This window comes from Drosophila subpulchrella, chromosome 3L (assembly GCF_014743375.2).
Source record: "Drosophila subpulchrella strain 33 F10 #4 breed RU33 chromosome 3L, RU_Dsub_v1.1 Primary Assembly, whole genome shotgun sequence".
NCBI classification, from domain to species: domain Eukaryota; kingdom Metazoa; phylum Arthropoda; class Insecta; order Diptera; family Drosophilidae; genus Drosophila; species Drosophila subpulchrella.
Genome location: NC_050612.1, coordinates 24,036,681 through 24,062,367, shown reverse-complemented (window position 1 = coordinate 24,062,367; position 25,687 = coordinate 24,036,681). Strand labels below are relative to the sequence as shown.

The 25,687-nt window shown below is 40.1% G+C and overlaps 1 protein-coding gene across 2 annotated transcripts in view; it reads left to right on the top strand.

The window, feature by feature from the left end:
• The first annotated feature begins 2,406 nt into the window (after positions 1-2,406).
• LOC119555042 (echinoderm microtubule-associated protein-like CG42247) overlaps positions 2,407-25,687 on the top strand; it is a 44,624-nt gene continuing 21,343 nt past the window's right edge. The window contains exons 1-2 of one of the 2 annotated variants that reach the window (XM_037866224.1): positions 2,407-2,885; positions 4,816-5,934. In XM_037866224.1, coding sequence (XP_037722152.1) covers positions 5,068-5,934 — 867 coding nt within the window. In that variant the 5' untranslated portion in view covers positions 2,407-2,885; positions 4,816-5,067. Of the gene's footprint in view, positions 2,886-4,815; positions 5,935-17,344; positions 17,360-25,687 lie in introns of those variants that run through there. The other variant, XM_037866228.1, reaches the window with a different exon arrangement.

Here is a 25,687-nt window from a genome sequence, read left to right as displayed (position 1 = left end):
TATTTAAAAACATTTGTTAAATAAGGTTTTCCAAAACTATTCGAGTTGCCATCTCAGTTCTTAAGTACTCTCGTGTTGTTACGTACTTGGATGGTTGGCCAAAGGGGGCGGTGAAACGGAGTCGAATTGGCAACAGAAAGGAAGCTTATTTGAGTTGTTAACTGATGTGGGCGTGGCTCTGTTGGCTCCACTAATAGTTTGTTGTTTGCCAGCTTCTTCTTTGTGTGTGTGAGAACTTGGGTCCCTTGGGAGAAATTAGATAATTGAAAATGAAACTGGATATAATGGTGCTTCTGATCGAAGTTAAGTAAGCTTAAAAGCTTACCTCTGCGGGGCAGGAGAAAATTACTTCGAAATTGCCAATAAGAAAAAATTCCGATTTATCGGAGCAGAGATAATCCGCAGCAACTATGTGCTGATGATTCAATTGTGTGGCAATTTGAAAAGTTACTGAAATAATTACACCGAAATATGGATGAAAATCCACAAATCACGCAGCCAGCCGGAAATGGCATTAAAATAATACATTAACTTCACCAAACGTTGCGTCGCCCCCACAAAAAATGTGATTAATTTAAAGGAATGCGAGGACGTTGAGAGTGGGAGGCCCACAAAGTTATTAACGTAGAGTCCCCGCCCCAATACAATTCACGAGTAATAGCATTGTAATAAAAACAAATTTCCACAAACGTTTGGCCTAATTGTACGATGGAAAAAAAAGACGCGGAGAAAAGAATTACCCCCTGCTCAGCCCGGAGAATTTTTCCTGCGGTTTGGTGGGTGCGGACTATTTGCGGGGACTGTTGCTCGTGCGACCAGCGTGACACAGAAAATTTCACAGCACTGCCAAAAGCAGCGAAAATCCCCCACAAATTGTTTTGGCCAAGTAGTTGCATGTGAGTGGCGCATAAGCAGCCCCCTGAACCCCCCTTTCCCCACCATTATAGCACCCTCTCTATAAGGTGCTGCTGGATCGTGAGGTTGACGTTGACGTTGCTGACTAAGGCGACGACAAAACACACGAACATAAACCCCAAGCACACACAACGACGACAATATAAACACGATAAGCAAAAAACTGCGATTTCCCCTCAGGGGAACGGGCCCCACCTAAGAATTTGAGAGCGAAGTGGTGGGGTTAATGGCGGCGGTGGGCGGCGGTGGGTTAAGGTACTGTGGTGCAGTGTCTCGAATTTTAGAAAATATCACTATGAAGTTTGAATTACGTACCATAAATCCAGCTGCCATAAGCAGTCAAACGATTATGAAAGTTATTCGTAGGAAAAGGGTTTCAGCCAGCTGAAGGCTAAACAATAAAATACAAATAAGTTTCGGTACGTCAACATAGTTTAGAAAGCAATGGAGCTCCCAGTATACATTTGTAACTTTAGGACATTATTTTTTAATGTATATTCCGACTGCGGCTTAGACCAGAAGTACTTTTTTATTTTATATAAAACTAGAATTTACTTAAATTTGGTTTTAGGTTGTTACAAAGTGAAGAAAATTCCAACATATTATCATAGGGAAAATTTTTTCTATTCTATCTATTTAAAATTCTACCTTTAAAAGCTAACATTTTCTGTTGAACTTTAAGCAATAGCAATTTTACGTTTAGGGGAGTACCCAAATTGCTTTGTTTCCCCTCAACCTTCCTTAACTTGAAATCTTCTTAGGGTTTTAGGAGTATCCAGCTGGCCTATTAAGGCCTGGAATGCCTGACCACAGTGCCATGGAGCGACTCATCAGCAGGGGGTAAGGCTTCCTGTAGTCCTGTAGCTACAATGTCGTGGCAAGCATTTCCCTGGCCCGAGGCTCTCACCTGAAAATCAGTTTAAAGACCAAAACTCCGCCGCGGGCCAAGACAAAATCCCACAATCAATCGGTCAAAGCCAGGAATGGGAATCTCCAGGATATTCCGGATCCCATGCGAACATAATAATTAGAGAGGATAAGGAATCCCCTGGCTACGCCACTGGTCGACAGGTAATAGTGCAATGAGAAAGGTGAAAAAGCCAAGCGGTTGAGAGAACCAGGCAAATGGCCCCCTGGATTTTCCCGCCCGCCCTGTATGAGTGTGTGTTTCTGTGTGCTTGCGGTTTTCCTAAGCAGGGCACAATTAGTGGTGGAGAAGGGGGGCGGGAAATCGGTGGGCAGTTAGCCCCATAAGTCAGTCACTCACACAGGCGAACGTGTAATTCGATTCGCGGTGAAAGCGGGAGAAAGAGAAAGGCACTCTCTAAGAAAATTGGCTGCGTCGCCGAGGAAATTTAGAGTGGACAAAAGGCGGCAGCAGCAGAGGCAGCAGCAGCAGCAGCAGCAGCAGCAGAGGCAAAAGGAAAACCAGCGGGAAAGCTCGAAGGCAGCGCAGCTCGAAACACAATTCAAAAACACTTTGACCGGCAAAGTTGCCACACGGAATTTCTTCTTGTGCATCGGTAAACGCCAGAAAGTAAGCAAAAGTTTCGCACTTTTGTTTTGGCCAACTTTGCAGCCAGCGAGAGATGTTTTAATAAACTCACCATCGAGTTCATTAAATTTGATTCAAGTAAATGTGTTTGTGCCTTCCTTCCCCCTCGATAAGTGAGTGTTTTCCCACGTTTTCCGACGATTCGCAAAGTGGAGACAATTGCGGCTGATTGATAGGCAATTAGTGGAAGTGGATGCTGCTGATGTTACTGATGTTGCAAGCGGAGAGCAACAACTGTTTGTGCATAAATAACCCAAAGCAACAACCGCCGGCCCAAGTGTCATTAACCTAATTGCCGCAAAAGAAGCCACCGCACCACTTTTGCCCAACCGAAAAAAATCCACGGCCATAAATACAAGGAGCAAAGGAAGCAACGTGCAACGTGTTGCAATAAAAACAAATTTGCATAAAACAGGTAAAACCCAGGCCCAAAGCGGCTACCCCAAACCAAAAAAGGTGAAACCATAAAAAAAAAGTAAAGGAAAAGGGCCCTACAGTGAAAATTCTCGCTTGGCCAACAAATATTTATTTTTTGTTGCAATTGTAAAATACACGAAATTCCAATGCAGTGAAAAGGACTTGGATCCCGGATTGTGTGTTTGTGTGTGTATCTGAATGGTTGTAAGTGAGCTGTGTGTGTGCCTGTGTAAGTGCGGAGTGGTCAAAGACACAAGAGACCGATGCCACTTAAGCCAGGAGTCGTCGGCTTGTTCCTGCCGTCTGCAATTTTTCGGTGCTTACCACTCGATCCACTGCGGGAAAACCCAAGAAAAACTGAAGTCACAAATAATATTATTCAACCGTAAATAAATTGTTATGTAAGCTATGGTCTTGTTTCAGGGAAAATCAAATTTAGTATAAAAATATTCTGCTTTTACATGAAGTTACGTCTTCTTATAAATGGAGTTACAGTCCCCTCTAACATTGTTTTTAAAAAATCCCAATGGGCCTCTACTCAATCTAAGACCTTCATATTTCTTTTAAAATGTCCTTAAACTAATTTAAAATTTAATATATTTCTAATTTTATTAAATTGTTAGCCAAAATTGCTTTCCAAAATCCTAATCCTTAAATCCACATAATTACAAAAGCCTCAGCCAAGATAATTTTAAAATGAAAAATATATAGTCTTTAAGTTCTCTTTCTTAATCTTGAAGATGATGTAATAATTAGTGGGCCAAAAAATGATTAAAATACCCCTCTTTAAAAAAATCCCAAAACGAAATATAAACAATATTTATTATGGATTTTGAGTTTAAATATCCTGTTGTATTTTTTTTGGGAAAGTTATTTTTAGTTTCCCTTTTTTTAATGTTTCTTTTATAATTATATTTGATTCTTTTCTTATTTTCAGCCTTGTTCTTTTCTTTAGAGTGTATTTTTCGGTTCGATGTGTGAGGTGGCCGAATGCAAGGCAAGGCAGGGCAAATAATACGCGATATTTTCGGCCTCTCCAGTGGGCGCGGAGGAGCATTGTGAGCTGTGACCCCTGAACCCTGTCCCCCGGCCCACAGAAGTGTGAATGTTTGTAGTGCCCACGCCGAATGGTTAAGTGGGGCTCTTTGGTCTGTTTACTGGGACAAAGGCAGTGGGCAAGTGCTCGCCGTACAGCCCATTGAATCCTGTGGAGTCCTGTGCAGCGGGGAGTTGGGTTCAGTTGGGGGTGGACTCTGAAGAGCCCGAGGCAATGGGCGCATTGGACACATTGCATCGAGGACCCGTGGCATATCGATTGCACAGAGGGTGAGGATATGGCTAACAGTTGATATTTCTAAGTGCAGTCCTTGAGTGGAAACAAGGACCAGGACATATGTATGCTGTGCTGCGGGATTATGAATGAAGACATTGGTTGGGAAATGTGCACACAAGGGGATGTCAGGAATATAATTAAATCGGTTATTACAATTAATTGGCATGTTAAATGTTATGGAAACTGTCCATTTGATTTCTTTTGTTTTCTAATTTCTATTATGCAGTATTCAAAGGCTTTATAATAAATATTTCACACAATAATACGTTTACAATGGTATGATTATTTAACTATTTAGTCCCATTCTTTCTTTTGTACTCTAAAAATATTTAATAAAAGGCTTTACTTAATTTTTGTTATTTTAATTTAGAATTGTTCACTTTTTGCAGTTGAATTGCTAAGCTTTTCAGTTTAATCGCATTATAGTTTGAAAACAATTAATCAGGATTAAGTAAGAGGCTTTGCAAGGCCTTAAAAGTTAATTGGATTTCTTTGGCTCAAGTGAATAGTGAATAATCGCTAGTAATTTTAAAATATTTAAATATATTTATCCCAAGCTGAGCTACATTTTCTAATTTAATAATTTCCATTTCAGCTAAGCCCTCAAACTTAGTTCCTTGGTGGGCAACCACCGACTGCGTGCTTGAGAATAACCCCAAGAAGTTTCTCCCCTTCTTGGAGCTCCAAGTTTTTCTCTGCGTCGACGCGACGCTACCCTTAGCGATTCCTCCGCGATTCCTTGGCGACTTGACCACAACAAACCGAGCACGCAAGGAGGACCCCAGTTCTTAAGAGAAAGCTGACGTGATTCCACCGTACATATTACCATTACACCAACACCAGGACGATGTCCAACGAAGAGAACGACGACTACATGGCCAGCTTGAGCCAGGCCCAGACCGCCGAGGATGAGGTCGATGGTGGAGGTGGAGGAAGAGAGGCGGCTGGCAGTAACGAGTCCGTTCTGGGCGGCCAAACAATGCCACAAATTAGTCCGAACGCACCGCTCGAGGGAAACGTTTCGCCGCCACCGACGCAGCCCCATTTGGATGATAATCTGCACAACGGCAACATCAGCAACAGCAGCAACATCAACAAGCACGGCAGCAACATCAACGGGAACGGGAACAACGGCAACGACAGCAACCGCAGCAGTCCTGCCAAGAGTCCTGTCAAGCGTCCGGTGTCCTCCAGCTTCCGGATACAGAACGCCCAGTTCGACAATGACGAGGAGCACTTAGCAGCCGGCGAGCAGGTGGCTGGTGGAGATCGCCAGGTGCCGGATTATTGGCAGCAACGGAACGGTGGCACAGGTGCAACCAGTGGGCGGCAGAGTCGCGCCCTCAGTCCCGGTTATCTGGACAACATGAGCGAGAACTCGGAGCAGCCGCCGGTGGTGCCGCTGGTGCGGTCCAAATCCCGTCCAGAAATCTCCAGTGCAGCGGCGGCGCGCTATAATAACCTATCGTATTGGAAGGCCCGTCGGGTGGTGTTCTATCGCAATGGGGATCCCTTCTTTCCCGGCGTGGAGCTGCGCTATCGTCCTGGTAGGGATGTCACCTCGCTGGACAATCTACTCGATAAGATATCACCCAAGATGGATTTGCCCAGGGGCGCCAGATATGTCTTCTCGATGGATGGGGATCGAAAATATCATCTGGATGAGCTGGAGGATGGAGCCTTTTATGTGGTATCCTCGTTCAAGGCCTTCAAGGTGAGTACCCAGATTATTCGCATGCATTTCTGCACTCACCCGTTTTTTCCATAATTTTGAAGTTTAAGTGAGCGTTTTCACGTCAGGGGCAAAATCAATATAAATTTGAATATTTTGGTATAATTTTAGTGAGTGTGCCTGGGTGTGTGTGTGTGTGAGTGTGCATAACATACATAAAACTATATACGAGGTTTTGGCGTTTTTTGCGGTCAGCGTCTCACTCCAGAATGGGTGAGAAAACTTGGTCACTTGGCCTAAAAAATCAGAAGGCGGCGCTCGCCTTTTGGCTTCTTTGTTTTGCTCCCTCTTCCTTGGCAGCGGGCGTTCTTGGAGGTGGAGTGGGTGGCTCTGGGCGGTGGGTGGTGGTCGGTGGGGTTGTTGGAGCCACATTTTTGCATGCAAGCACTTTCGCTTTCTCTCGCCTTTATACACTTTCACCCACTCTCGGCGTTGTGGGAGTCTAGCCCTAAAAACAATGCCAACAATTAGCACGCCTTTCGGCCTGCGAATTAGGTCTTAGCTTTTATGGTCGACTGAGAGTGGGCTTACTCGAGAGTTGAGAGGGCTAAGAGAACAGTTGGTCTTAAGAGCAAGTCGGTTGGGGAAAAGGAACCTGAACTCTTCGGGGCAAAAGGGTCAGCTGGCAGCCTATCGATATAAGCCATATGCTATCGAAGGCTGTCGATGGGATCATACTGGAGGTACTAGTTTTAATACTATTTATTGTTTATTAGGTTTCTATTTTGTCACGATTTAATTAGTTTGTTATTTTTTTTTGTTTAAAGAAAATAGTTTTAACAAACCATTGTTATTTAAAAAAGTTGCTAAAGCTAAATATTATTTATTACAATTTTTTTAAATACAATTTTTATAAGCATCAACCAGAAAAGAACACTTGATTTTAGTCCATAATCCTTAATTTTAGGAATAATAGACAGCCACATAAAAATTTATAATTGGTTGATTTATATCTACTTACATTTTATATTTTTTACTAATAAAAAAATAACAAATTCTCTTGATTTATTTAACTACATTTTTTCAAGTCAAAAGCTATAATCAACATAAAATTTAAATTTAGTTTAACCCCATGAAATCAAACAGAACTTAACCACTCGTTTATAGAAGCTCCTCTTTTTTTTTGGGCAGCCTGGTTATGTGTTGACTTTTGCATAAATTTCAAACAGATGTGCTCTGCAAACAGTTGGCTTTAAAGCCCGTTTTCGACATCTGGCCAAGGCAGTTGGCCAAAAAGAAATCCACACAAATCACAGACATCATGCGGGCGCAGCAATCAAGCGTCCGCACATCCTACATGTCCCGGAACAACTATTGAAAAAGTTTCCACCTTCCGTTTGACAAACGTTGTGGGCGGTCGATGGAGTGGCAGTGGGGAAATCAGAAGAGGCTGCAGTCAAACCATAATCGATAAAGACCCAGTCAAAAGCCATCCCCAGCTATGCGTCTAATGCAGTCGAAGCGTGAGCCAAAGTCAGGATGTGCCAGTGCTCAAGACAAAGAGTGGTGGCTGTTAAAAAAGCAGCCATTCCACCCAGGATGCCCCCCAGTACGTTGGGGTTGCCCCAAGTTGGGGCTTCTCCTCCGGGCTCCACTACGGGATACCGACTCCGCGCTCAACTTCAACTGCAACTCGCTCGGCAAAAGGCAATTGCGCGCCTGGCCCGCGGCTAGCAAACAAAAGCACAGCATGGAGCATGCAGAGTGCACTTGGGAAAATACTGGTTGGATGAGAAGGTATTCTTGGTCTGGGTTGACATGGAAATCCCCCACATATTGGTAGAGCAAAATGTGTTTAAAATCACACAGGAGCCACAGGATCTTTGAAGGTTGCTCAGCACAGTAGAACGACTTCTCAGGGTTTGGGCAAGTCTTTATTTTGATTTATAACTTACTAAAAAAGTTAAAGGAACTACTATAACTAATCGATGTATTTAAAATGCATCCCTGGTTCTCAGTTAAAATCAAATACTTTTCTTGTCTTATGCCCATAATTATTTTCTAAGAACGAGATTCAATGTTACTCAAAGTATGATTATTTTAATAACAATTTCTAAAGAATACAATACTTTGTATTTTCTTCTCTATTCTACTTTAATCTATACTTTCAATAACTGTATATTCCTCTACATGGTTTTTATTTCTAATGCAAATTTAAGGTTGGGAGTAACCTAGATTTCCTACTTATTCTAAATGTTTTGAGTCATCTTATACTGATACATTAATCTAATTAAAAACTGAGTTTAAGAAAATTTAAAAAATATGAATTTAAATGTTTAATATGAGATGAAAGCTGAGGAGGTTTCAAGAGTTAGGACATGTATATTAGCTTTCATTTTTGTAAGATACAATAATCGCAATTTCTTTAATGGAAATCCCAGACTTTTCTCCCACTGTACCTCCTCGCTCTACTCGCTGCACCGCCTGAAATCAAAACTTATGATGAGCCAGCGGCGCCCTCTTCGGCAACCAAGGGGGATCGGGACCCCTATCCGTGGTTCGAGGTCCTGGGCTCGGGTCCCGTGCTCCGTGGACGCCGTGGTACAAAAGGCTACAAAGAACAATGGAGCAGCGGGCACATATATACTCATCAAATGGGAAAATGCATAGAAAATCAGCCGGCACTTCGGGCGCTCTCACGCGAAAAAGGCCAATTTGAGAACTTGTGGCGTTTCACTTAGGGAAATTAAAAATGTATGCAAAGTACATACGCGGAATGGGAGGGGCCGAAACCAAGACCAAGATATCGGTGCAGACCAGGCGCAAAGTGCAGTTGAGTTGGCTAATAATATAAATTCATTTTGTGGCCGAGCCGAGCGGGTGAAAACTGTTTACAAAATCATTTATGATAATTTATTCAGCCAGGCATGCGTGACGACACTGCGAATTTGAATGATTTTTGGGTGCAGCAAATTGCATTAACCTTGTCAAGCCCGCCAAATAATTGCTCAGCTGGGCGCCCGGGAACACCGAGTGGGTGGGTCGTGCTCACAGTTTGTAATCAAAATTTAAATTTCTAACCATGTTGCGAAGGTCGGTGGAGAACAGTGGGTTGGGCCACAGGAATTTTGCAGACAATGGAGGGAAAGACTTTCGTTGTTCCAAGGAGCCGAGGGAAAATAATGGGGAAGGGATTAACGAGCATTAATGGAATTTGTTAGCTGGCCCTGAAAGGAATTCAAGTTGCTGTCGCCTTAACAATTTTTCATTTCCATATTCTTCTTATAATTTGTTTAGAGTTTGCATCTTCTCTGTAGAGCTCAAGGATAATAGTCTCTAAATAAATTTAATAAGATTAGAAAGAATGCGAACCCTTTTGTTATAAGCTATATTACATGACCATATCATTACAGCCTTAGGCTAAACAAAAAAATTTCATTTAATAAACTTCAGGCTCAACTTAATACAAATTGTATTTAAAATCCAAGTGCCAAGAAATTTTCTGTGGAAAAGCAATTCACTTCTCGAAATTGAATGAGTAAAATTGCCGCCCGGCTTTCTGCATTTTTATTTAATTTATTGTGTTCATCTGGCACCACACCCCCGAAAATAGCTGCAATGCCGTTTATACATTTTCCTTCTTGACCCCAATATGAAATTCCATTTGAATTCCCCTTGCCGACCAATTTTGCTGTGAAATTAGATATATATCGTTGTGCAATTTAGCAGCCGGCCCCGGAATTCTGCTGACCGATAATGCCACTGTGCCATAAATACGCCTTAAAGGTGCAGCACGCCAATTATGAATGATGGCCAGGACTTTTGCTGCACCTCGAAAACTGTTGGCCAAGAAAAATGGACACGCAGAGCCGCAGAGAAATTAAGATTTTTGGCACAAACGTGAGCGGCATGCCAAAAGAACAAAAGCCAATATGCGGGGCATGCAGCACGCAAGGTCAGCGCCGTTGTAATTAACTGCATATAAAGTGGGTAGTGGGTGGCAATCGGCGGTGAAAGCGAGTGAAAGCCGAATGGAGAGCAACCAGATTTCACGTCAATTATTTTTTCTGAGGCGGCCAACTTATGACCAAACAAGCTGCAGTGACATGTGAACAAGATTAAAACCAACAAACCCAAAAGACCCAAGCCCCCCCCCCTTTTCTGTCTACCTTATTTCCCCAGCTTTTCCGCCCTCATCGCTTTTCCACACCGCAGAAAGCCAAAAACTTCGGAACTTGCCTTTGGGCTATAAAGCGTTTGATAAATTTCGCTGCCATTTACGTGTTGCACGCGCCAGGGATGTGAAATGTGGATGAACCAGCTGGGTGGTAACGATGGTGTGGGTTCAGATAGTTGACTAAGGGGTGGTAAAAACGAGCTAAAAGGGGGTTAAATGGGGGGCCGGGGACAGCTGCGTCCGTTGACTGCACCTGACGACATAAATTGCGCATTTGCGTGGTCGTGATCCTTTTCACTTACAACGCCACGACAAAATCTCAGTTGCCTCCAGAGCTGCCTTTTGCCCGGCCAAACCCTTTTCCCATCTACGCCCCTGTGATATCCCCATCCCTGCACTCGACAATTTTAACAAAAGGTGCAGGCCACCAGGGCGTATGAGTAATGCGCGTTTGTGTGTGTATCACGCGTCTGCTTCACAATTACAAGAGCATTTTATTCTCAATACCCATTGAAGGTGAGGGCAGAAAGGGAATATTAATTTTCTTTAATAAAATATATAAACTATATATTTATAATTAAACTACTACTGAAAGAGACATAAATTAATGATAGGTATATTTGAATATTATCTTTAAAGAGATTCATAAAATTGTAAGTGGCACTACATTTACTTCTTTCTGTTAAAGAAACACATATAATATAAGAAGTAAAATAATAATATATTTTTTAGTTAATAATATATTTAATATATTAAATCATTAATTATTAAACACATTGTCTTAGCTAAAAAACATATTATTATTTAATATATTTTGATAACACCCAGTTACTTCATAGTCTAAAACTCCCTGTACCCTTAAACGTATTTATCCCCTTGTTTGCTGCTGCTGCAATGATTTTTTAATTGCTCGACACAAATATAAACACAGACTGGTCCTTTTTATTTTTTCTTTTGCTTTTTTGCTGTCCTGTGCTGTTGACCGCCGCTGACTCTTCTCGGACGGATCTACTGGTGCCATTGTGGGCTCATTTTAATGATTTTCTGACTACGTCATCAGAGCCATGCTTGATTTACATTTCTGAGTTGTCCGCCCGGTGCAGCATTACGGCTACTGATTGCATTGACAGTTGGCACACGTAACTGCTGCAGCATCGGGATATTCAGGGGATTCCGGGTTCTGGGTTCTGGACAGGCGAGAGAAGGTCGGGGAAAAGCGCATCCCGGGGAAATCCCATCCCGGCCACTGGATTTTTACCGTTTAATTGCCGCCTTTCATCGCATTCTTAATTTGTTGTTCAGTGCCACTTTTTTTTGTGTTCGCTGCGCGTTGTTGCTGCACTTTTTCATTTAAAACTGTTTGCCAATCAGGTCGTCTGAAAAGGCCCCGAAATAATTGATCCGGTCTGTGGATAGATTCGATTATTGAAAAATTGCATTACTATAATTAAATGGCTCTCAGGCCAGAAACAATAATAAACAATTTGTGTCACGGCTTCGTAACTAATTGGAGTCAAGTTCAAATTAAGTCGCCAAATTGTCGAACAATATGCTTGCCTGAATGAGAATATGTATTACGTAGCACATATGTGTTTATTTCGGTGCGCACATAATGAAGGTGCAGTAGACGGAAATGTTATCTCTAATGAAGGGAGGTGGGTCCTTGAAGTTGACTACATGTATAAGTTTTCTCCGTATAAGCCCTTAAAGAAACTGACCTAGAAATTGTTCTTAGGTCTAAAAAAAAATTTCATTAATATTTGCAAAATATTGTAAGAAACATTTAGGAATAAAAACTGATGATATTTTTTTTTGAAACCTTTCTTATTTTATTAGTTTATTAATAAAAATATTGATAAAAATTCCTGCTTCCATTTAAAGATATTTATTTATGGGATACACAATGACAATTCTATTATAATAATTTCTATGGCAATGAGTTCTAATAAAAATCTACACTAATCCCCATTATCAAGGATCACTGATTCCCTAAGAGTCTTGAATCAACCCTCCGAAGTCATAATTATGTGTGTTTACATATGTACAGACACACATAGCGACTATAGCCTTAAGACGTTTTGCAATTATGGCAAAAGCTACAGCAACAACAGCCATGGAAACGTGGAGCGGGCGCCCAGAGATTTTGCTTACGTAGACGCCTATTAATATTACGCATTCGCCGTGTTGCAGGCGCATTGGGTCGGAAAATGTGACCCAGACCGCCATTGTTGCTGGCCTGCTGTTGTTTTCCTCCGGGCAGGACTCACAATTAGGAACATCCAGATGCCCCGGCGCAGCTTCTGGCCCGGCTCACATTTCGCAATTCGTAAGGGCATTAATAAAGCACTTTAATAAATTAGTCCAACCAAAGCACTTAAGCGTCTTATCAAATCAGAGCAGTTGCATGCCATGGCTTAACGCACACATATGCCCAGATGCGGTGCATTAATATGCGCATATCCATATGTATATGTTCACTTGATCCTCATTGTGGTTGACATTTAAATGGCTAGTTGTTGTAGTTTGTGGCCATTGAAATTGCATTAGCGATTCGGGGCGGCGGGTGCCGGCGACCGCATGTGCAAATTCCTATGAATATATGTAGGTGTTGAGTTCGAAAAACAGCCCCAGACAATAATAACAATTATTAAAAACAATGAAACACAAATGAAAACCAATATTACCAGTCAGCCGACATCCTTCTGCCCATAAACATTGAATCGAGTAAATGGCCTACAATGGGTTAATTTCGGTATTGAGTTATTAAATGTGGCTGCCATGTGGCCATGGGATGAAAATTGAAATAAAGAAAATATTTAAGTGTCATTTGTGGTTTTTTATTAGGCTACATATGGCTAAATAAAATGTTGAGGGAATTAGATTAAAAATTGGGATGATATAATAACCAAATTAAATATTATGACAAGGATATCTAAATTTAAGTAAAGACTTTAATTTTATCTGAATTTTTGTTGATATATAGAACTATTAATTATTATTTATTATCATTTAAACTTAGTTATTTTCAAATGTGATGTGTGTTTAAAATCCAAAGTTAACTCTTTTTTTATTATAACAATATTATACACATTAAAAAATACTTAAGTATTTCAATTAGTTTATTTAGTATTTCGATTTTTAACTTCTGACTTTAATAAAATATGTAAAGGAACATATGTAGCTCCCCCGTACACTGAAAATATAATGGTGTGGCCTTATCGCTGGCTATTTCCCCCACTGTCCCACAATCAGGCATTAAGCCACCCACACACTGGCAATAAAAGGACACGCTGTGAGCTGTTGTCCTACCGCTCGCCCACAAACAGAAAGGACATGCTGGACCAATACAGAGGCCCTCGCAGCATTTTTCTGTATAAACATGACAATTTAAAACGCATTACAGTGCGGCAATTAATTAAACTGTCATTGGTTTGCAAGATTCTGAATCGTTTCGCCGCGCCACAGAGTCAAAATAAATTGTATACAAAAAGCGCGCGCTGGCGAACACAAATATTGCATTAAAAGCCAGGCGGAGGTTCGCCGGGTTGACTGGCAACAGTAAAGCATTGCGTAAATTTATTGAATTGTAAAAAGAACATATATCAGCGTTTTTAATTGCAACGGCAGCGGCGGCAACAACAAGGAGCCAACTTGAATAAATAGCCGAGGACAGTTTAAACTGCGGAAGGTTTCAGAGTGCCATCAGCGCCAGTAACGGAGAAACTATAAAAGTTTATCGAGTGAGCTACATAAAAAGGGTTGAACTTATTTCCCAACCCCTCTCACAACCCCACGAAAAGGGGGAATTAGAATTGGCAATTTAAATCATCGGAGTTACACTCTCATTTTTCCATTTGCCCCTATTGAAATGTCCGCCGGAGTGCTCCACTTTAACTGGTCCATAAATGGCAAACGACTTTTGTTTTGCCCAAGATGAGCTGTAATAATTTCACTCGCTTTTACTACTTCCCATTGCCATAAAACAAAATTAAAATATATTAAGTTAATCAGTGAAAGAGTGAGAGAGAGAGAGAAATGGAGAAAGCGCACAAGTTTTTGGCTGCTCGGAAGCCAATTTATGCTGGCCCAAAGCACAAGTTGCCAAGACCCAAGCCGCAGACTCCGAGAAAAACTTCGACCAGAGCCAAATGACAGTAATTAGAATTTGTTGGGATTTTTTTTCGGTTATTTGGCTATTTGTTTATTCGCTCTACGTTTGGCAACACGGACTCGGATGTTGCCAAAAAAGCAAGTGGCCAACTGGCAGCAACTGTAATAAATGACAACAAATTCCCCGCAGCCAGGGAAGTCGTCTAAACGGTTTAGGCAGAATAAATAAATTATTTACAGTCAACCACCCCCTTGAATTTGGTAATTTTCTGAGGTTACAAATGCAGAGCATACTCAGTAATATTTTCATAATTCTGCGACTGACGTCACTCGCTTTAAACTATGCTAAACAACTCAATCCATCGGACCGTGGTGCTGTAAAGCACTCGGCAAACATTCTTGTCGCCCTCAAAGCGCACAGAGCAATAAAACACAGGCCTCCAGAAGGGGGGTTTATAAGAGGGGCTTGTAAGGGGGTTTGGCAAGGGGGTTTATAAGGGGGGTTCGGCGTTTAGGGCTGGAAAAGCGGCTGGGGAATGTCTTCAACTCGAATTGATGGCGCTGACTACAAATTCGACTTGTGTGTGCCATATTGTGAGTGAGTGTGAGTGTCCGTTGTTCCGCTAATGGTGAAAGTTGTCAAGCGGCTCAAGTGGTAAAGTGGAAGTACCAGGATAGTCGAGGGGGTTACGAGCCCCGGGTCGAGGGGCAGACTTCCGTTGTTTTTCCCTTAGACAACAACTTTCACTTGGGCGAGCTGGCCCGCTGCACAAGGGAACTAAAGTGCGGTTGGTCCGATAAAAAGCGGTGTAGCGCCGACATTACTGTGAAACTTTTTATAGCACTCTTTTTGGGATAGTAAAACATTGCCTAAAAAGTATCGTTGCCTAAAATGTGGCTATCTTACATGAAAATGAATGAAATTAATCTCAAAAAGAATTTTTAACTTACTCAGTAGCGTTTTTTTGGTCCAAATTAATTTCTTTATGTTAATATATTACTCCAAAATGTAATAACCAATTGCATTTTGATTTATTCTTTTCGTTTACTCGGCAGCTTATCAAGATAATTAATAAACGGTATAAATCATTGTTAATTATTACTTCATTTTTTTATCCAGCTTAGAAAACCATATATATAAAACATATATATAAACTAGATTGATTTTAGTTATTAATTCTTCTTAAAAGACATTTCAATTTCATTTTTTGAATGCATTAAGTTGTGTGTTCTTTTTTTTGTTTATTTTAAAAGTGATTTATTTTGTATAGAGAAAATGGTGAACTATTAACTAACTAACTATTAAAATACTGGTTGTATAAACATTCTTCTTTTAGAAAACATTTAAGATATTTTTGTTCTTTAAACAAACTTTTTTATCTAAATGGTATAAAAGATAATACTCAACCTTTTGAAAGTATTTAAAATTAGAATAGTCCACTTTTCTAAACGAGTACTGCTTAAATTATTATACTTTCACATAAATACCAAGCATAGTGCGTGGCTTTGCATAATAGTTGTTCTTATCCATTCATTATTTTTGCAAGAAAACTTTCTCGTTTTCCTGCAAATATAACCTGCACCATTTTCCACCTTCGCTTAAATAGCAAAAAGTGTTTTCCACCCATTGTGTGTGGTACACGTCGTCAAACATATTGAAAAGTTTTTAGAATTTGCAAACTGTTGTCCCGCGCAGGCAACCACACCGTTTCCCCTACAATACACTTAAAAAAATGAAAGGGAACTTACAAATTGGGACTATATATTTTGTGATAATATAGAATAGGAAAATTTGTGTGTCATTTATTAAGTTCTAAAATACGAAAGGAATATGTTTAGATTAAAGAATGTTTTTGAGTAACAATCCCTTTATGCAAATCAAAAAGATGGTTCTTCTAGGATCTTTAAAAATAAATCTTCTTATATCTAAAGATAATATTTAAACATGTTTGATAGTAGATACATACCGATCAAAATGCTGACATTACAATGGGTATTGCTTAAGAAGTAGAATTACCAAGTAAAGCTTTCGATAAAATATATAGAAAGTATATGGAATTTATTCCAGTGTAGGAAGAAGAAGTGCTGGCTGAAAGAAGAAGAGCCCGCTGGTCACGTTCTCGTCGTTGATGTCGTCTGAAACTTATGAGTTTTGAAATGAAAACTGGTACAAACGGAAATGCAATTGAAACGTCGCCATTGTAGTTGTTGTAAGCGCTTGTTGTTGTTGTCGTTGTTGATGGCCTGACAAGTTGAGAGAGTGTGAGTGAGCCTTTGTGTGAGTGCCCGTGCGCCTGTGTGAGTGACTGTCGTATGAAGTTTTTGCGCTAAGCTATTTGGAAATGCCATTAGACCATGTCACACATACAGGCTCAATGTGACAAGACGCTGCTTCCTCTTTCTCGGCCATCTCCTAGCAGTTTTCCACCATTTCCTACCCCCCATTTCCCCACCCCCTTTGTTTATGTTTATGTATGCGGTGCAATATTTTGCGTCATATTGTGTGCTGGCCTGCGGTTTGGAAAACGCGCCTGACCAAACTTTTCAGCACGACTGTAGGCACAGTTTGGTGTCTAGCAGCGGCTAATGCGGTTACATGGAAAACACTCGCTCATTTCCCGGGCAAAGGACTTTTCTTCTCCCACGCACCAAAAAGCCAGCCAGCCAGCAATTTAATTTCCGAAAATATTTCCTTGACGCAGACGAGGCAAATTCGTATTAAACATTTGTTGTGCAAGTGACATTAATTATATCAACTGTGATAAATGCTTTCTTATACAGAGGTATTATTCAAATTACGGCCGAAAATAAACATAGCATAAATAAGCGGCCGAGAAAACCTTGGCGCATAAATCAAGGCGCAAATTGTCACGTGCTCTAAATTCATTTATTTCCAAATTCAAGTCAAGGCGTGGTGGTAGTGGATCAAAAAAAAAAAGAAGCGAAATATAGTCCAAAAAACTAGGCTAAATAGCCAGTGAGAGTGTGTGAGTGTAGGTGCGTGTGCTCGTGTCGTTGTAATTGGCATTGTAATAGTAATCACAATCGACATCGATGTACGCCGAATCGACCACAACGGAGATGACCGCTTATCCGCACAGGGAACCGCCGGAGAAGGCGACCCTACGTGATTTCTGGGCCAAGGAGTCGGCTGTGAATGCATTCCTGCAGACCTCACATGTAAATATACACTTCGAATCGCTTCCCTCGCAAATCGATTGTTGATCGAGGGGAAAAACTTGTGGGCCCCTGGGTGGGGAAACTATTATACTGCGTAATCAAAAGTGTCAACATTTTCTCTCGGCTACCCCAAAAGCAATCTAAAATCGAATGGCGTACACGCAATCCAGCCAATACACTGGTCAGCAAAAAAAGAGAGTTAATCAAACTAAGACAATGCAAAAAGATTATAATTAAAAGGGGTAGAACATTAAAAAGAAAGGATTTTTTAATCACATAGATAAAAATTGAATACCATAACTGTTACAGATTACCAATTAAAAAAGTAATCTAAGCAACAAAAAATGAAAATGTGCTTTATTTGCCAACTAAGAAAACAATGCAAGTTGTGTTAAAACAATAAAAAATTAAGTATTTTTTTAAATATAAAACAAACATATTAAAAGACTATCAAGTTTGTTTTAATAATTTTAACAACAACAATTATTTAAAAAAAATATTTAATAGTCTTTATATAATTATTTTTATAAGCTTGTTAATCATTCAAAATGTACCGAAAACTCTTCTTCTTTTAATGTTAAAAACAATTATAAATAATTCTTTAAAATATTTGAGAATACAGCTTAATGTATTTTACAAAGGCCTTTTTCAGTTGGGGTTAAATTAATTTAATGTAGCTTTCCAATTGGAATATAGTTTCCAGTAATCCTTGAAGTAGTTACTTCTTCATTAGGTGAATAATTTGCCTCATCAAATCGGCTCCTTAAGATGTAAGCCCTGTCCCGAAAATGTTGTTAACAAGTGCCTGCGAACGGATTGCAAATCTCTTGCCATAGCTTCTGTCAGAGTGTCTCTGCTGTGGCACTTCTCTTGCATTTTAAGTGCACTGATTAAGTGCATAAGTGATTTAAATGCTGGGGGAATTTTCATCTAAAGTCATAAATTGAATATGTTTCAACTTTTGGCTTTGCCCGGGATTCAGTTACAATTTCGAATGGAAAATGGAGGGGGGGAGGGGGACCATGAGACCATAAGACCACTTGCCTTTTGTTGCCCCAACTGGGCGTGGCTGAAATTGCTTAAAATTTTGCTGGCGCACTCAAAAAACTTTTCAGTTATAATTTATCAGATTTTCGAGCTCAGACATTTTACAACAATTATGCATAGTTATGCGCATTGCTACAGATAGTTTCCTTTTCCCATTCCGAATGTGTGCGTGTGTGTGTGTGTGGTTATTCACTGCGTATACGTAATATTTGAAGTGAAGGCCATCACAGTTCACAGCTTCACAGCATCTATGTGCATTTGCCATCAACTGACAGCATTTTAGTTTTGAAGATTGCACAAGCGATTCTGTTGCATAAATGAATTCGAGTAATCCGTATTTTTATGCTCTGTGAATTGACAAGTTCCGCTTGTACTATTACAACATGAGCCAGGTGATCCGGGTGAATGCGGAGCCAGCGAGCAACAGGAGACCCTTTGCTCGGTTCGGTTAACAAATTTGCATTTACAACTTTTGGCAGCTAATAAAAATTTCATATTCATCTTATGGCCAAGCTGAAAACAGAAAGAGAAACTGAAGCCGAAAAGGCGAACGGAGAAACGGAAGTCAAATAATTCCGACACGTATGTCCACGCCACTTTGAAGGAGTGGAGCGCATACAAAACGAAAGAAAGAAATATGACTCCGTACGGAATATTTATGCGAGAACTCCTCCGCACACAGATACACACACACACACATACCCTTGGAGCCCCCTCACAGATACACACACGGACACACTGTGACACATTCACAAGGCAAAATATTCGAAACTTTGCATATGCATGAGGGCCGAGGGGGGGGGGGCTGAGGGGGCGGAAGCAGGATCGGTGGCATAGTGTGGCGCATTACATTTGTAAAATCTGGCACACGAATGCAATAAATCACAACACAGCACAAAATACCCACCACCAATACCAGCACACACACACGCATGCACACCCGTACAATGGCATTATTATTAGTAATGCAGCCTGCTCTCTCTCGGAACCTAAGAACTCGGGGAAATTATTAGGGTCACATGTGTAAAAGGATATTTCCTTATTAACTCACACACACAGACACACACACGCTGGCATCAACTGAAATGTGCCACTGGCATTTTGCCCGGCACAGAATTATTATTATGGCGTCAAATAATGAGGCAAAAAGTGTCAAATTTGCATGCAAAATATGTCTAGATGGCATTTACAATATTCCATCTCTGTATATTATTTTCGATGGCATGCAATTGCTCCAAATTAATTGCATGGCAAGTGGCGGAGCCAAAATGGCACGCCAAACCAAACGAAGCTCTTAAAATGCACAAGGACAAATGGTACTCAAAACAGTTTAGGAAGTAAAATAAATATTGCCGTGTTTCTTGAAAAATTTAAGTTTAAAAGTTGAGAAAAACAAGTTATCAAAAAAAATTCAACAACAGAAAAAGATCCTACTATATCAACCATTTTGATTTGTTGCCTAAATTACATAAATATTTTTTGAACATTTTTAAAGTTTACCTTTAATTGTGTGTTTGTACACCATTTTCACAGGTGTTTCTTGACTTAAAACTCACTTAAAATTTTCCTGCATATTCAGTTAAGATGGGGTATTAATTTGTAGAATTGTATAAGGTTTGTACCTTTGATATAGTAAGCTCACTTGACTGACTGCTCACTTGAATCTCAGCCTGCTTTCCATTCCAAAATCGGGCAGTCAGAGCCAGCTTTATAAGCACACACATAAAACTCAACCTAAGTAGGGTATAAATATTTGCAATGCAAAATGCTGACTCGACCTAAGCGAATGAGATGGGCTGCATGCGTAAGAAGGAGTCGGAAGGACGAAGGACCTCCGAGAGTTGTGAAATCTGCTGGGTGGGTGGGATAAGAGGGTAGGGGTACCCATAGAGGTACTACTGAGGGTATCTGGTACTGCACACTGATGCAAGGCACATGCAACAGGGAACTGCCACTCACTTACACACATACACCCCGACACACACGGACACACCGCAGACAGACACACGCGCACGCACACCATGACAATAGCATAATATATTGGTGTCTAAAGCAGACACGACGAAATGGGCGACTTGAGCAGAAGGAGCAAGAGTGCGGCGAGCCAACTTGGCAGCACTTTGCAGAAGCTCTGCACTGAGAAGTTCTCGAAAGAAGATTGCATTCCAAGTTTGAAGATGCCAAAGTCAAAATTGAATCTTAAACGTAGTTTCTCATACCTTAATTAAACCTGCTCGGCATCATTTCTACAAAACTTAAACCTTTGTATTATCTTTTCTTAAAATTAGTTGTGGTTATTCCCTTATGAAGACAGGACTTAAATGCCATTCCCATACCTTAATTAAACCTGCCTGGTATCATTTCAACAAAAATTACACCTTTATATTATCTATTCTTAAAATTACTAGAATTTAGTTGAGTTAATTCTCTTATCAAGCCAGGATTTTATTGTCATTTTAAAACACAGTAAACAACAAATATTTATCAGTTAATATTTAGCACATATTTCATTATTGGCAAACTTATATAGTAATTTATTTGTTTTTAGGGAAATCCTGGAGGCCTTTTAAAAATTCTCTCTAATGATAAACAGTACAATACATATATTAAATATATTTTTAAAGCTTAAAGAACTTTGGCAATGCGATATATACCTTAGATAGTTACTTGATATCTGTTTAAGTGTGAATTTTTAACATTTATATTTATTATATCATTGCTAGGATACAATTAGCTCAAGAAAAAAATTTTTATAATGATATATCTGAATAGGTTTTATATTTTTAGAAAAATACTTTAAAATACAAATAGCAAACCTAAATTATATAATTTTAAGACAATTTATTTTCGCCCTAATTCTTCTCTCTGTGTGCATTTCGCAGTTCGAGTTACACTTACCATACGTGTTACTGTGGGGGCGAGCTGTGTAAAATGGGAAATGCGAGCTGGAGGGGCGGGCAGTGCTAGATGCCCCCGTTAGTTGCTAGTTGCATGTTGAAATGTCGTCTGTCAGACATGATGAAAATAATGGAGCAGAAAATGTCACTGGCTGTGCTAAGGACACATGTGATATGCATGTGAGTGTGGGGGACCACACCCTGCTGCATACAGCCTCACCATATCTGTGACCATGTCCACTTCCACCCGTTTGCCATTTACCACCCACTAACCAAGCACCACCTACCCCCCATCACCTTCCTTTAGGAAAGCGTCAAGGCTGGCCGTTGCTTTTGGCATGATGATTTAGTAAGGCTGACATTCCAGCGCGTTTCGGTGTCGCTCATTAACGTCTCCCGCTCCCCGGCACGCAAATGCAATTACGGATACGATACACACCTCCCAAACCGCCTAGGCCACCCACCCACTCCCTTAAACCACCCACTCTTAGCCCCCCACAAGAAAAGAAAATATATATTCAACGTTCATCAACAATTTGTCAGCGAATGGCAGCCGAAAAGAAACATTTTCTTCTATTGTAAGTCAAAGCAATTTGCATAACGTTTAACGGTCTACGGAAAAAATAACAAAATATGCCAAGCAAGTAATTAAATTCAAATCAGTTTTGTGCTCCTGTAACGGAATTTCCACCTGTACAACGGTACACGCCCTGATGCCGCCCCCTTGAGTGGGCGTGGCTTGGGCGGAAAAACTGCTGCGTTGTCCAAATGATTGAAAAATTTATGGGATGCAGTCTGGCAAGTGACATTTATATTAATTTATTGACACTGCGTGACTTCGGTGGCCAAGGACACACATGTCTCAGGATATTGAATATTAAGCTGATAAAATAAGGCGAAACTCCCCCATCTACTTGTACAGGCAGGAAAAATATCAGTTGAAAGAAAATTCAGTTTCATAAATTATAACTAAAAATGTAAATTATGTACAGATACTTTTCCTCTTACACTTATCAATTTTATATATATTTTTCAAATTCCTCATTAGAACAATTTTATGGTTTTAAAGTTAAAGTTTAACAACTCCTATCTAAGTTAAAACATTTTTAAAACAAATACAATTAAAGAACAAGATCTTCATCATCTTGAAGGTTGTTATATTACTTACATTACTAGTTCTCATAATATTTGTTAAAAATACAATATAGTTTAACAATTCCTTTCTGAGTTGAAACATTTTTGAAACAAATATAATTAAAGAACAAGGTTTTCATAGTTTTAAGTCTTATAGTGCTTACAATTAAATACTAATATATTTAAAAATTTAATACTTCCATAATACTTCTGAAAAATTAATAATTTCACCATAATATTGAGCTTCTCTACAACTTTAATGTCAAATAATTTTTGCTTTGTGTAGCACACAAACTATATCCTTGAAAGGTTATTGCCTCCCCACCAGGGGATTGTAAATTAAAGTGGAAAAGGGGTCGCCAAACCTTGGCAAAAACAGCGACCATAGCACGTGCCATAATCATTAACAAAAACTTGTCAAATGCAATAAATCTTTATGCATTTTTTTTGTCCACTAAAGTTGACCTCCATTAAAAAGCGAGGGGATAGGAAAACCCAAACCAAACCAGACCAAAGAAGTGTAAGCCGAGCTGAGCTGACGTGGCCATTAATAAACCGCGCACATGTAGGAAATAATTAAAATTATACCTTCCCTCCTCTTCCCCGGCAGACGTACAAACAAACATTTTATAAATCATAAAAATTATGTATTGTATGCGTGTGCCGGGGAGAAATAAAAAAGAGCCATGATTCCGTACAAAAGGGGTTACCGAACAATGGCAGGAAGAAAATTCCTTCCTTCTGGGGAAACGGAGGCTCAAAGGAGGCTCGTTTCATGCATGGGAATAATTAAGCTATAAACCTCGACCTCTTTTTCTTGCTTCAGGCCGCTTCACTTGTGAGCTTGAAATATTTACACCTAAAACAAATAATAAATGCCCAACAAATTATTTATGCACGAAGACTCGTCGCTGAAAATGGCGACGATAAGTCAGCCCCGGCTGGCCGACTTCCGCTGGAGGAGGCGACCTCATGACCTAACCTTGTCCATAATGTTTACTAATAATAATCCGCCCGTGGCAGCCAAGGAATCCGCACAAGGAAACACAATAAAAATAATAAGGACTTGTAGGAGTCGATGGCAGCTAAAAAATGCCAGCCAAGCAGTAAAATGCCAGGCCAAACTATTTAAATCAAAAACTTCTCAACGTCCAGCATCGGGAGAGGAGCAATGGTATTTCCACACAGCAGAGGAAAAGCTGGAAAAGCCCAGGAAAGTATATATATATAATACATATATATGTATATGTTAAATAAAAAAAAAATTATGCAAAAGGCAGGGGAAACAAAGGCAGGGGAAAATGCGCGATGGCAGGGCGGCGCTGAAAGGAAATTGCGAGTATTATTACGACTTTTATTAATTTTACCGCCGACCAGACCCGCCACCACTGCCGCGGCACACTTTGTACCATTTTTACGTTTTGGCCAAGTTCAGTTTCGGCCGTGTCCAGTTGAAGTTTCTCACTAAACAACTTTGCACGCATCGGAGCGGCCAACTTTCGCGGACAATATTTTTTGTCGTGCGGTCTTGAGGAGGATTTTCCCTTCGCTGATTTATGTATGAGCGGCGAAAACTTTAAATTGTGTGCAGTGTGGCAGTAATCATTCTTGCGACGTCCGAAAATCGGTAAACTTTTATTAACAAGTTGAGCGCCGAGTTAAAGGCGTAGGTGTGGGCGGAGTGGAGTGCAGCAGACGTGACAGCAACAATAGATATTGAAAATATGACCCCCAGCCGTGTGGCCTCAGCAGCAGCAACAAAAAACAATTCCCAGCAAACAGAGAAAAACACACACTTATGGAAAATTCGGGCTGGGAAAAGTGCAAGCGATGTCAACGCATGGCCAAAATGTGAATTATTCTGGCCGTTTTTGTGGCTTTTATGAAAATATCTCGAATTCCCATAAACTCAATGGCAATGAAAATGGGAGACACGAAAGTGCATAGACTTTTCACCTCGTTTGGGGTACAGTGAAACAAATGATAAGAGTGTTTTTAAGTTCTTAACTGAGTAACCTTACAAGTGGTATATAAAAATAAAGAAGAAATACTTTAGCAATATATATAACAATTTTTCAAATTTTTAGGATTGTTTTTCATATTGAATAATAAGTTTTATGTTCAGTATCTTTAAGTAAAGCTATTATTTTATAATTTTTTCTTTTCTTTTTGATTGAGGAAACTCAAAAAGTTTTTCAATCTTGCCCCACTGTTTAGAGTATTGAAACCGCCCCACAATTGTTCACCTCTGCAGCACCGTCCGCAAATATGGCAGTCGTTAAACTTGAACAAACTTTTCCCACCGTGGCCACAAGTCAAATAGAGTGAGCAATCGAGTTTCCACTTAAAAGTTGTGTGCGCAGTCAATCACATTTGTGCCACTGTCCAAACAATCACTGACCGACCCTCGCACAATGGCTGTAAATTGCAGTTTCATATGCCATGGATCCCACTATCCGGCCATCCGCACTTGTATCTACGTATCTATGTATCTATGTATCTATCAATTTCGGCGAGTTTTCATTTTCATTTTCGGTTCATTGTCCACGTTGAACACGCTTTTGTTATTGTTTTATGCCAGAGAATGGCCATCAAATGTATCTGTATCGCAGTCTTTGTGTGTGCGTGTGTTTATCCGTTCGGGGCACAACAGTAACAGAATGTCCTGGCTGGGTGGTTTGGGTTGTATTTATTTTCATAGCCATGTTTGTGACACAATTGATTGGAAAAACATAAACATTCGATCGCTGCGAGGGTGTGTGCGTGCGTGTGTGTTTGTTTGCTTCTAATACGTGTCCAAGTTGAGTTGATTGTCATGTCAAATTTGCGGTGCGAGGGGTCTAGATTAGAAAATTCTATTTATAAACATCAAGTGCGAGGGCAGCTGGAGCACCTCATTCAGGTGAGCCTGACCCCACCTGGCAATTGATGACTGCCGGCTGGCAAGTGGAGCAAAATCAATTTAATTCAATTAAAGTCAAAGCAAGCCAACAGAACTAAGACGATTTATTCCGACACGCTCCGGGAAACGAGAGCCAACAAGCACAAATGGCCAAAAAGGTCGAGCTAACAAAATTAATCTTGACGCTAACCTTCAAGATAAATGTGAGGTAAGCTGAGCTGGCCAGCCCAGCATTTAGGGCTTATGCTACGATTTTTGGGAACTGTTGAAATTGCAAATATTACTCTATTCCATAGATGAACTTTGTAAAAATAGATACAATAAATATTTGTTATAAGTGTGTCTTGA